Source organism: Cucurbita moschata, unplaced genomic scaffold (assembly GCF_002738365.1).
Source record: "Cucurbita moschata cultivar Rifu unplaced genomic scaffold, Cmos_1.0 Cmo_Scf00038, whole genome shotgun sequence".
NCBI classification, from domain to species: Eukaryota; Viridiplantae; Streptophyta; class Magnoliopsida; order Cucurbitales; family Cucurbitaceae; genus Cucurbita; species Cucurbita moschata.
In genome coordinates this window covers 119,890-132,030 of record NW_019268554.1, presented here as the reverse complement: position 1 = coordinate 132,030, position 12,141 = coordinate 119,890, and the positions used below count along the sequence as shown (strand labels likewise).

Genomic DNA, 12,141 nt, shown 5'->3' with positions numbered 1-12,141 from the left:
TTTCTTTTTACTCATTTTTTAGTATCTTTTCGTTCGACATTTAGCAAGACAAGGAGATAATCGTAAATTTACATTACGAGGTATAAAATGAGCATGTTTCACTCATGCATAAAATTTATTTTTTAAAAAAATTACATTTAATATACATTTAATAATTTAATATCAGGGAAATTGTAAATTTGTTTTAATTTTGATGATTAATAAAATTATAGATTTTCTTAAATCAAATTTGTAATTTAAATTATTTAAAAATTAAAAATTAAATTAAAAAAATTAAATTAGAAGCCCGCAAATGGTATTGATAGAAATACCATGGGCTGCGTTGTAGAGATTAATTCCCCTGCATAGGTTTCCTCACCTCCCCCATAAACATAATTAATGAAGGGAAAAAAATTTTGGTTACTTTCTTTAAAAAAAAAACTCTTCCCATATCGAGGGACAGTTTTGCTATCTTGGCTTGTTCAGATACATTCACGTGTTTTATTAAGACATCTCGAACATCTATCTAGCTGAATAGTAGATACATAGTGTATCTTCTGACACATGGGTCGGAGGCGCAATACCGACACACCTGTGTCGCTCGATATTGCTCTTGAAAATCTCATTTAAGAAAAATTGTTCGAGACACTTATCTCAGACCGCTCGCTCTCGCTATGATACACACATGTGTCGACTGTTCCATTAAGGCATCTCGAACATCTATCCATCTGAATTTTCATCGGACATTGGACTCTTCTGTATTCATGCTAGACCATGTACGACATCTGTTTGGAATAGCAGGTGCATAGTCTATCCTCTGACACATGGGTCGGAGGCGCAATACCGGCACACCTGTGTCGTTTGATACTGTCCTTGAAAACTCCATTTAAAAAAAATTGTTCGAGACACTTATCTCAAACCGCTCACCCTCGCTATGATTTTCTCATTTATATATAATATTTATTTGAAATTTTTTTTAATGAAATTTCTATTTTATAATATAATTTTTTTATTAAAAAAATCGTAGTAAATTTAATAATAATATTATGATATAATAAACATAATTTCTAAAAAAATCGAGATGAATTTTATATGCTTACTTAAAAAGCCTCCAAATACTTTCATCAATCTCCACCTAACTCGTTCGTTTCATTTTTCTCCGGTGGCTGCTGCTGCATTCGGTGAAAGTGGGCTCTGGAGCTGTGGAACGGAAAAAGTTAGGTGAATCACAACTCCATTTGATTTTTCTCAAGGTTTTTGTCTGTGAAAAATCGTGTAATGGACTTATTACAGTCTTTGGATCCTCAAATCCTTCTGGGTTTGGCTGTGGCTGTTTTAGCTCTTGCCTTTGGTGCTCTCTATTTGTTATCCTCGTCCAAGAAAACCAAATCCGGAGGTTAGCTGCTCTTGAATCTCAGTTCATTTATTATTATTATTATTATTATTTAATTTCCAGTGTTTGGATTTCCTTGTTTAGTGTTTTGGATTCATGATTTGCGGTTGAAATCTACTTTACCTGAATGTTGTAAGCAGTTTCTAGGATCTACTGTGTTTTTATTCGTGCCATTTTGATGAAATTTTGAGAGTGCAGTTTGAAGTTCTTGTTACTTTGTGGATATGTGGACGTCTGGAGTCTGAATGTTACTATAGTTACTCTGTAATGGACATTTCTGTTCAAATTAAGCGTATGATCTGTTTGAATTGGTACTAGTGAAGGAAATTTCAGGGAACACTTCCATAACCATGCGAGTTCCTACTCCCTTTGATAATATGAAGTACTAATGCAGTAATATGTGGACAAATGGATTTTTCACTCAACATTTTCAGTGGATTCTTGCGCATATGGAAGGTTTCATTGTGATGATACATTAGAACATCGTCTGTCATTGGTGTTTTATTCGATTCATTTTCGTACGTTTTTTTCCTTACAATTGGTTCGTGCATTCAGGTTGCTTGGATCCAGAGAATTTCAAGGAGTTTAAACTCATCAAGCGTGCGCAGCTGAGCCATAATGTGGCGAAGTTTACATTTACACTCCCAAGTTCTACTTCAGTTTTGGGCCTTCCCATTGGACAACATATAAGTTGCAGGTCTAGTAGTTTATCCTTATTCATTTGTCATAGGATTAGTTCGAATCTCGATACTATACTCTCTCGTGTTGACTCTGTAGTCCTTAAAGTACTTGTTTATTTATTTGTTATTGTTTGGGAGTAATCTCTAAGAACGTTGTTTAGGTGGAGTATCATGTGTTTCTTTTAGCTGCTTAATTGTGTTCAAAACACTTTTCTAATAATTTGCATCATCTGAAACAAGCTAACAGAAATGTTTTTCTTAATCTCCCTTCGGTTTGAATGGGGATGAATGCCTTATTGCCCTATTCACCTGGTGTTGTTTTTTAAGATGATTCTGTTTCATATGACAAAAAGGATTTATTTCTCCTGAGAAACTATAATTCATCCATCCTACAGGGGCAAGGATGGTCAAGGTGAAGATGTTATCAAACCTTATACACCTATTACTTTGGATTCTGATGTCGGATATTTTGAATTAGTCATAAAGGTACGTATCTTTGTGTTTTTTTTTTTTTTTTTAAATGTTTCACATGCATGTTATTCTTAATCCTAACTCTTTTGTGTTTAATCAGATGTATCCCCAAGGAAGGATGTCACACCATTTCCGACAGATGCGTGTCGGTGATTTTCTGTCTGTGAAAGGGCCCAAGGTATGTGTCGATCAATTAATGGCAGCTATTTAAGTTATCATTTCTTATGCTTTTAGGTATCTATGTTTTTTGGGGTTCTTAACATTTTATCCATTGACAAATGACTGGCATTTTTCTTTGTCCAAACTTGTCTCATACACGTTCTTCACATATTTGATCTCTGATGTTATTTTCTGTATGTCTAAATCAATTCATGTTTTCGTTTTTTATAATTCTCTTTTGAATTAATACTGTGACTCAATTTATGTTGGAAGCCTTCTCTTGATCAGTGATTTTGAAACAATTTTGACAGTAAACTAGAAAACGAAGAAAGATTTTAGTAAATAGGTGTAATTTTATTAAACAGAGAACAGTATTAAAACTCGTGGCCTTCAATGTTCAAGTTCAAGTTGGTATGGAAATTAATCTCCTGTATCTACTGCCCTGGTTTATGTTATCTATCTGTCTGTCTAGCATTCAGCTTTCTTAGCGTTGGCCATGGACTTTTCCTCCCACGCTCTATTTCGAGAATTTAATGGAAACATTTTATTTGTCGCAGAGAGAAACAAATAACTGCATAGTACCTTTGAAAACGCTGAGAATATTCAAAATTTACAATGTAAATATTACTGCAGGGGCGATTCAGGTATCAACCAGGCGAGGTCAGAGCATTTGGGATGCTCGCTGGAGGCTCTGGCATTACTCCTATGTATCAAGTACATATTTCCTTTACTTTTGGCTTGCTCATTTTTGTTCCTCAACATACTATCATTTGGATTGCTTTGATCGTTGTATGGATATTCATGCTTTCGTTGCTCTCCTTAGGTTGCTCGAGCCATATTAGAAAATCCAAATGACAAGACGAAGGTACATCTCATTTATGCCAACGTCACCTACGAGGACATTCTTTTGAAGGTAATTTTGCCATATCTTCTTCAATGGAGTTCCCTTTTGTCTTCAATTTGACCAAAATGTGGATACCTGTACATCTTTTTATTAACTTTTACTTTCATGGAGAGAGATAAGCCATGCCAACCAGTGCGACCGAGGCTTATTTTCCACACTGTCTCAGTGATATTGTAATGAATCTACTCCTTTCTCAGCGCGCTATGAATTTCAACGGCATAGTGATTTGATTGGAATGTTTTCAGTACATCTAATGTTCGAACTCCTTAGTTTAACACTTGTGTGGAGTTCTTTTGCCAACATGAACATAGCGAACATAGCTTAACTAGTTAAGTCATATAATCCTCTGTCCTTGTCATAGCTCGACTGTCCTCAACTAAAAAGGCCAGTTGTTCATCATTTTATATAGATAAGAAAAACGTGTAGGATCTTAATATTTTTGTAGCTGCCTCTTGGGCTTCACTTTTGCTTTTATAACAATAATCCTGTTTCTATGATACCTCTTTCTCCAATTTCAGAACTGTTTCTTACCAAAAGTAACTTGTGTGGTTGTAGGAGGAGTTGGATCTTCTTGCCTCAAGGTACCCAGATATCTTCAAGCTCTATTATGTTTTAAACCAGGTCAGTCTTCTCCTTCAGCCACAACGCCAAATTTATACTTATCTCTACCATATCTTTTGATCAACCATTTGTATATCCATTGCTTACCCAGCCTCCTGAATCGTGGGACGGCGGTGTTGGATTCGTGACGAAGGAGATGATTCAAACCCATTGCCCTGCTCCTGCTTCTGATGTTCGGGTATGTTTGATTACCAACTCATTAGTTTTAAATGACAAGGATGCTTCAGATTGGTTCTCAAAAACATGTTTGTGAACAATTTCCTTTGTCAAAAGTGCTTTCGCTCGATGTTTCTACGAATAACCTACTTTTTAAAGCTAACGAAGAGTGATCTCGTGTGCCAGAAATTGTTGGATTGGAGTAGGTTCATTAGATTCATTTACGTGTCTATATTTTGATCGAAATTTTAAACCACTAAATCATTACAAAGTGTTGTATGAGCTTTACCTCATATGTAACCCTGTTTTATAAGCAGATTTTAAGATGTGGGCCACCACCAATGAACAAGGCTATGGCTGCTCATCTTGAAGCTCTTGGATACGCACCAGAGATGCTGTTCATGTTCTGATTCTTCCTCAAAGTTCTTCACTAGAACTAAGCATCATTTTTCTTTTCCTCCCAAGTTTTGAAAATTTGAATAATGTCTCAATTTAGAGCTAAAGATTTATGTACTTAGGAGGCTGTTTTCTTAGCTCTTTTTCATTTTGCAATGCCGTGGAATAATTGATGCCATCATTTAGCAGAGTCCACCCTAGTTTTTTTATTTGGCTGAAATTGTCTTTTCAAGAGCAACTTTGAAATAAGCTTTATGAGCCTATAATAGGCGGGTGGCAACTACGAGACTGAGATAGTTTATATTTGAAATGAAATTTGATTTGATTGTCATATCAACTAAACAATTATGTTTCTTTTAACTACTTTAGTTCTATCGTTAGTTTATTGTTAGTGATAGATGGATATGGATTTTGTGTTAGGTTTTCAGTTTTGGCTAGGTGTGGTCGGTGTAGATTTGAGTATTTTCTCTATATAGGTAGTGTCGCCAAATCTTTAATGCAAACACTACTCAGGCTAATTCTAGGTCATGTATGGGATATGATGCGTGGGATAGTTCTCATATTCTTTCAATTGATAGGACGCGGATACAACAACCTTACTTCTGTCGCATCAATACGCACCCTAGTCCCTTCTTGGAAGTTGGCCTCACATGTATTGTTCCATACAAAGGGTACGTCATTTCTTGTCAACTGTGTAAGTGGTAAGATTGTTCTAGGGAAGCCTTGCACAAACCTTCGGTAATATCCTGCTAACCCCATAACTCTATAATTGTAGTTGGGCGTTTCCACTTAGTGACAGCTTCTATCTTAGTGAGGTCTACTGAAATTCCATCTTTTGATACCATGTCTCTCAAGAACGAGACTTGTCACAACTAAAATTTGCATTTGGAAAACTTGGCGTACAATTTGTTATCCTTCAAGATGGTTAGGACTGTTCGGACCTATTCATTAACTCAATGAACACAGCTGGGACATTAGTGAGGCCAAATGACATCACTGCAAATTCGTAGTGGCCATACCTTGTTCGAAAGACTGTCTTTGGTACATCCCCTTCTCTGATCTTAATCTGGTAATAGCTTGATCTAAGATCTATCTTGTAAAATACCGTCGTCTCTTAGAACTGGTCGAACAAATCTTCGATGTGAGAGAGTGAGCACTTGTTGTTTATTGTTCTCTTGTTTAACTCCCTCTAATCAATACAGAGGTGCATTGAGTCATCCGTTTTTTTTCACAAACAACAATGATGCACCCCAAGAGAATATACTGGGTCGGATGAAACCTTTATCTAGTAGATTTTTTTACTATACTTTAAGTTCCTTTAATTCTGCTGGCGTCATGCAGTATGATGCTTTAGAGATGGGTCTAGTCCTTGGTTCAAGTTCTATCCCAAAGTCTATGGCTCAAGTAAGAGGAACTCCCGATGGATCCTCTATGAATAACATTTGGAAATTTATTTACTATTAGTACGGTGTCCATCGTCTTCTTTTTTTCCAAATTTTTTAAAGAAAGAAACATGGAAGTAGAGGTAATAAAATATATAGATTAAATTGTATAATGTGTATTTGATCTCTCTTATTTTATTTTTGCATTTAATATATTTTTAAATTTTAAAAATGTCTAATATAACAATGATATAAATATTTATTATTAATTTATAAATATAGCATAAACTACATGTGCTGCATGTGAAGAGACAATAAATAATATTTGTCTTTATTTTATATAATTAATTCTCTCTATTTCTTTTTCCATATGTGTAAAATATAAATCATTAATTAATTAATTACTTAGGGTCAATTATAAACATATGAACAGAAAGTTGATATAAACAAATAATATTTATAATTAAAATTCTTAATTATAATTATAAAAAATTAAACACTTCTATAAATGGGGCTACTACGCTGACTGCACACTTGCATCACCACCAGAGCTTGACTACCGCTTCGTCCAGCTCCTACGCTTATCATGAATGTCGAATCAACACTTCTACAGACGGAGGCTACTACGCTCACCGCGCACTTACATCACCACTAGAACTTGGCTACCACTTCGCCCAGTTCCTACGCCTACCACGAACGTCTAATCATCACGTGGCTGCTAAAGCAAGCTAAGCTTCATACGGCAGCTAAAAGACCCTCTCACGGCCGATGGATCCGCAACACGTTGGAGAGCTTTTAAACCCTAAAAATATCATTCTCAATGAGTTTCAAAGTGATTCTCATTCTCACCACTGTCTTCTTAAGTCGAAGGAAAGCCGGGCACGAAGCTCGTACTTCTTATTATTAGTTAATTAATTAATATATTTTACAAAATATTAATTAATAGTTTAAATAAATAATTTATTATGTTAATATAGATAGAAATGATTTTAGTATATTAGTATTATTATCGTAGTTTTAATATATTTTATTTAAACATATTTGTAAAAATAAAATAAAAAATATATTTTAAAGAAAGGAATCTGCAAGGAAAAGTCTATAAAAGGAAAAAATAACTGTAAAGCCTAAGCCCACTGGTTCATCTTTCTTCAAGATTCTCCGACCCTTTCTATCTCTGATTTCTCCATTTCCAACCGCCGCCAGCAGACGCTACGTTTTCTTTCCTCTTCACGGTGCCCGACCTCGCGCCGCCACCGTATCCCTTCCGTCTCTCTGTGGCTCGCCGTCGAGGTTTGCTCGGATCAAGTGTTTTTTTTTCTTATTCAATCAACTTCAAAATAGGATAGATTTGGAATTAGGTCAATCTTGAATTGAATTATTCTAAGCTAGATTTCAAATCGTACTGAATATCAAATTCTATTCTTCGTTATGCTGCTTGTTTTTCGATTGATTTATCCTGTGGTGATGTCCGTTCCCCTCCACTGTTTTATATTTTATCTCGTCCGAACCGCTCTGTTTATTTTTTCTTGATTTTCTTGACTTTTGATTATTACACTTGACTGTAAGTATTAGTTGGTGGCTACTGGCTATTGAGGCTTGACTCATGACAGTTCCAAGTTCATTTTCGTTTGTGGTTTGTTTCTTTGAGAATTAAACTTACGGACAAAATTATTCATGTTTAGGATTATTTAATTTTGACAACTTGTATCTGTGCCTTTTCGATTATGCTTGTGTTTCTAAAGCCAATGTGCTTTGTTGTTAAATCGGCAATTTTCTGTTCTGGTTTATGTTATGGTTTGGATTCTTTCATGCGAACAATTAATTCTGTAATTTGAATAGTTATGTTATTTAGTTTCCTCTTAATATTTTAGATGCCAGTTTGATAGCCATTTTGTTTTTTGGTATCCTGTTCTTGAATTTCATTCTTGTTTCTTGCCAAATTATTTTTATGGTTTTTCCCTTTCTTTCTTAAAAAACAAAACGTAGAATTCTTAGTCAAATTCTAAAAACAAAAACAGTTTCTAAACACTTGTTTTTTAGGTTTTAAAACTTGGCTTGGATTTTGAAATACTTTTTGAAAGTGAAAGTAGATAACAAAACAAAGAAACTCATAGGTTGAAGTAGCGTTTATAAGCTTAATTAAAAAAATAAAGTTACCAAAGGGGTCTTAGTTGTTCAAGCATGAATTTGAAATGAACTTTTAAGTTTCATTTGCATGAACAGGAAATTGGGCGCATATAATGTGTTGAATTTATGATTTAAAAAGAACTCTGGTTGGGCAAAAGTAAGGAAATATATTATATTGTGGTGAATGATGTCTTGTCAATTCGTAAGGCATCAATTTTCTGTTATAATTTTTAAGAGTATATGTTGGAGGCTATAGTTCTTCAGTAATCAAAGGTCTGATAATTCTGGTCATATTCTATATGTTGGAGGCTATAGTCCTTCAGTAATCAAAGGTCTGATAATTCTGGTCATATTCTCCTAATATTTTCTTGTACTATATGTAATTTAATTAGTTTCTTTGTTTGTATTGAACTCTTTATCCTTCGATATATACAGTTGTCATTTGATGCTCTAGATTTTTGTAAGTTTTGATTGTCTAAATGTCAAGTTCCTTTCTAAAACTGTACCTGTGTTTTACTTGTCTTTCGTGTGCTGATCATGACAATTTTTTTTCCTTGGAAAATTTGACATGGTAGTATGTATGTACCACATCTTTGGGTTCTTAAATTTTAAAACGATTTCACTTTTTGTCCGATCCGTATGTTGCAGAAATAGAATGGCAATGGCTATTATTAGATGTGAAATAACTCATGTGGATGGTTTTTGTGTTTATGTTTGATAATTTTATTTTTTCCTATAATCAGGTTGATTGGTGCAATGGGAAGAAAGAAAATAGAAGAAGCTGGTGGAAACACCAAAGTCAAACCTGGTAAAGATGTTTCTGGGAAGAGAGAGAAGCTTTCAGTGTCAGAAATGCTTGCTAATATGGATCAGAAACCAGATAAACCAAGAAAGGGATCTTCATCTTCGAGTAGTGGTGCTAAACCTCAAGCCAAAGCTCCAAAGAAGATTGCATCTTACACTGATGGCATTGATCTCCCTCCCTCAGATGATGAGGAAGAAGAAATTGTGCCTGATGAAGAGAAACAGAGTTCCAGTTCCCAGAAACGGCTACCCTGGCAGGATAGAGCTGAGGTGAAGCCTCTGGAGGTTGCTGTAAGTGACAAAGAGTTGAAAAGGCGAGAGAGGAAAGACATGTTTGCTGTCCATGCAGCAGAACTGGCCAGACAGGAAGCTCTAAAAGATGACCATGATGCTTTCACTGTTGTAATTGGTAGCCGAGCTTCAGTTCTTGATGGAAATGATGAAGCTGATGCAAATGTCAAAGACGTTACAATTGAGAATTTCTCTGTTTCAGCTAGAGGTAAAGAGCTTTTAAAAAATGCATCAGTGAAGATATCTCACGGGAAGAGGTATGGTTTAGTTGGGCCTAATGGTATGGGAAAGTCTACACTATTAAAGCTCCTTGCTTGGAGGAAGATACCAGTTCCTAAAAATATCGATGTTCTCTTAGTTGAACAAGAGGTGGTTGGTGATGATAAAACTGCACTTCAAGCAGTTGTTTCTGCTAATGAGGAGCTGGTCAAGCTTCGACAAGAAGTTGCCGATTTGCAGAATTCTGATGGTGGTAAAAATGAAAATGATGAGGAGGATGATGCAGGAGAGAGGCTTGCTGAGTTGTATGAAAGGCTGCAGCTCATAGGATCAGATGCAGCTGAGGCTCAAGCTTCCAAAATTCTTGCTGGACTAGGTTTTACCAAGGATATGCAAGCACGACCCACCCGTTCATTTAGTGGTGGATGGAGGATGAGAATTTCATTGGCTCGGGCTCTTTTTGTTCAGCCAACACTTCTATTACTTGATGAACCCACAAATCATCTAGACCTCAGGGCTGTTCTCTGGTTGGAGGAGTACCTCTGTCGGTGGAAGAAAACTCTTGTTGTTGTATCACATGATCGAGATTTCCTGAACACTGTTTGCAGTGAGATTATTCATCTTCATGACTTTAAGCTTCATTTCTATCGTGGAAATTTTGACAGTTTTGAGAGCGGTTATGAGCAGCGTCGCAAAGAAATGAACAAGAAGTTTGAGATATATGATAAGCAGGTGAAAGCAGCTAAGAGGTCTGGAAGTAGGGCTCAACAAGAGAAGGTGAAAGACCGAGCCAAGTTTGCTGCTGCTAAGGAATCCTCAAAGAACAAGTCCAAGGGGAAGGTTGATGAGGATGATCCCCAGCCGGAGGCCCCCAGAAAATGGAGAGATTACAGTGTAGAATTCCACTTCCCTGAACCCACCGAGCTCACCCCACCACTATTACAATTGATTGAAGTAAGCTTTAGCTACCCAAATAGAAAAGACTTCAGACTTTGTGATGTTGATGTGGGTATTGATATGGGAACACGGGTTGCTATTGTTGGACCCAATGGAGCGGGGAAATCCACTCTTCTGAACCTGCTAGCAGGTGATTTGGTACCAACAGAAGGTGAAGTTCGTAGGAGTCAGAAGCTGAGGATTGGGAGGTATTCACAGCATTTCGTAGACCTTCTGACAATGGAGGAAACACCAGTTCAGTATCTTCTTCGTCTTCATCCCGATCAAGAGGGTCTAAGCAAGCAGGAGGCTGTACGTGCCAAGTTGGGGAAATTTGGACTCCCTAGCCACAATCACCTCACGCCAATTGCCAAGCTATCTGGGGGCCAAAAAGCCAGGGTTGTCTTTACCTCAATTTCCATGTCAAAGCCACACATATTACTGCTTGATGAACCAACGAACCACTTGGACATGCAGAGTATTGATGCACTTGCAGATGCCTTAGATGAGTTCACTGGTGGAGTTGTTTTGGTTAGTCACGATTCCCGACTCATATCACGAGTCTGCGAGGATGAAGAAAAAAGTGAAATTTGGGTTGTCGAAAATGGCACTGTCGAGTTTTTCCCTGGAACTTTCGAGGAATACAAGGAAGAATTGCAAAAGGAGATTAAGGCTGAGGTTGATGATTAGTTGAGTAATATGTTGTAAAAGGCGTTCTACTTCATCCTTCTTGGTTTCTGAGGTTTATTTTTACACTTTTCAAGTACATCTTCTTGATGAGTTTTGCTTGTGTTACTGTGTACTATATTCTATGAAAAATTTCACACTCTTCAAATTGTTTTGTTCCCTCTTTTTACTTACCGGCTCTTAACGGTGTTCACGTTATATTTCTGGACTCACGGAAATGGGCAGAGAGATAGGTATGGAATTGGATAATAAGGGATTTACACACCGAAAGGTGAAGAAAAGATCACAACTTTCCTTCTTTCTTCTCTCTTTTACTTTTACTCCTCTCTTTCTCATTTGTAATTGTCCTATAATATTCAATGTTTTGATATTCCATCATCTCCTCTACTTGAACACCAGTGTCCTCAAGCCTCCACCCTCCCGATACCATTTGTAATGATCCAAGTTTACCGCTAGCAAATATTATCCTCTTTCTGCTTTCCATTTTGGGTTTCTCGTAAAGGTTTTTAAAACGTGTATGCTAAGGAAAAGTTTTCACGTCCTTATAAAAAATGTTTTGTTCTCTTCTCCAACGATCTCACAATCCACCTCCCTTCGAGGCCTAGCGTCTTTGTGGCACACTGCCCGGTGTCCACTCCCTTCGAAACTCAGCGTCCTCACTTGCACACCATCCAGTGTTTAACTCTGATACCATTTGTAACGGCTCAAGCCCACCACTAGCAAGTATTGTCCTTTTTAGATTTTCCCTTTCACGCTTCCTCTCAAGGTTTCTAAAACGCTAGGGAGAGGTTTCCACACTTTTATAAATAATGTTTTGCGATCGAAGCGAGGAGGAAGAGAGAGAGAGCGAGGGATATATATACTTGTGTTGGTGGGAACAGATCTCCAATGAGCTTTCTTGATGCCCACTTTACGAGTGGACCCAGTAATTCTTCT

The 12,141-nt window shown here is 36.7% G+C and overlaps 2 protein-coding genes across 2 annotated transcripts; both read left to right on the top strand.

The window, feature by feature from the left end:
• The first annotated feature begins 1,097 nt into the window (after positions 1 to 1,097).
• Positions 1,098 to 5,090, top strand: LOC111432569 (NADH--cytochrome b5 reductase 1-like). The gene is made up of 9 exons (XM_023069518.1): positions 1,098 to 1,375; positions 1,928 to 2,069; positions 2,448 to 2,538; positions 2,624 to 2,701; positions 3,316 to 3,396; positions 3,506 to 3,595; positions 4,142 to 4,207; positions 4,299 to 4,385; positions 4,681 to 5,090. The coding sequence occupies exons 1-9, from the start codon at positions 1,258 to 1,260 to the stop codon at positions 4,771 to 4,773; spliced, it is 846 nt and encodes a 281-aa protein (XP_022925286.1). The 5' UTR covers positions 1,098 to 1,257; the 3' UTR covers positions 4,774 to 5,090.
• A 2,181-nt stretch (positions 5,091 to 7,271) lies between these two features.
• On the top strand, positions 7,272 to 11,353 carry LOC111432440 (ABC transporter F family member 4-like). The gene is made up of 2 exons (XM_023069326.1): positions 7,272 to 7,431; positions 9,012 to 11,353. The coding sequence occupies exon 2, from the start codon at positions 9,025 to 9,027 to the stop codon at positions 11,206 to 11,208; it is 2,184 nt and encodes a 727-aa protein (XP_022925094.1). The 5' UTR covers positions 7,272 to 7,431; positions 9,012 to 9,024; the 3' UTR covers positions 11,209 to 11,353.
• The last annotated feature ends 788 nt before the right edge of the window (positions 11,354 to 12,141 follow it).

What these genes read in the sequence shown, in the direction of transcription:
- LOC111432440 (XM_023069326.1), top strand. Translation starts at nt 9,025, where the DNA reads ATGGGAAGAAAGAAAATAGAAGAAGCTGGTGGAAACACCAAAGTCAAA.
- LOC111432569 (XM_023069518.1), top strand. Translation starts at nt 1,258, where the DNA reads ATGGACTTATTACAGTCTTTGGATCCTCAAATCCTTCTGGGTTTGGCT. An exon ending in TGTCTGTGAAAGGGCCCAAG is followed by an intron (nt 2,702 to 3,315) that starts GTATGTGTCGAT and finishes ATATTACTGCAG; the next exon opens with GGGCGATTCAGGTATCAACC. An exon ending in CTCCTGCTTCTGATGTTCGG is followed by an intron (nt 4,386 to 4,680) that starts GTATGTTTGATT and finishes TTTTATAAGCAG; the next exon opens with ATTTTAAGATGTGGGCCACC.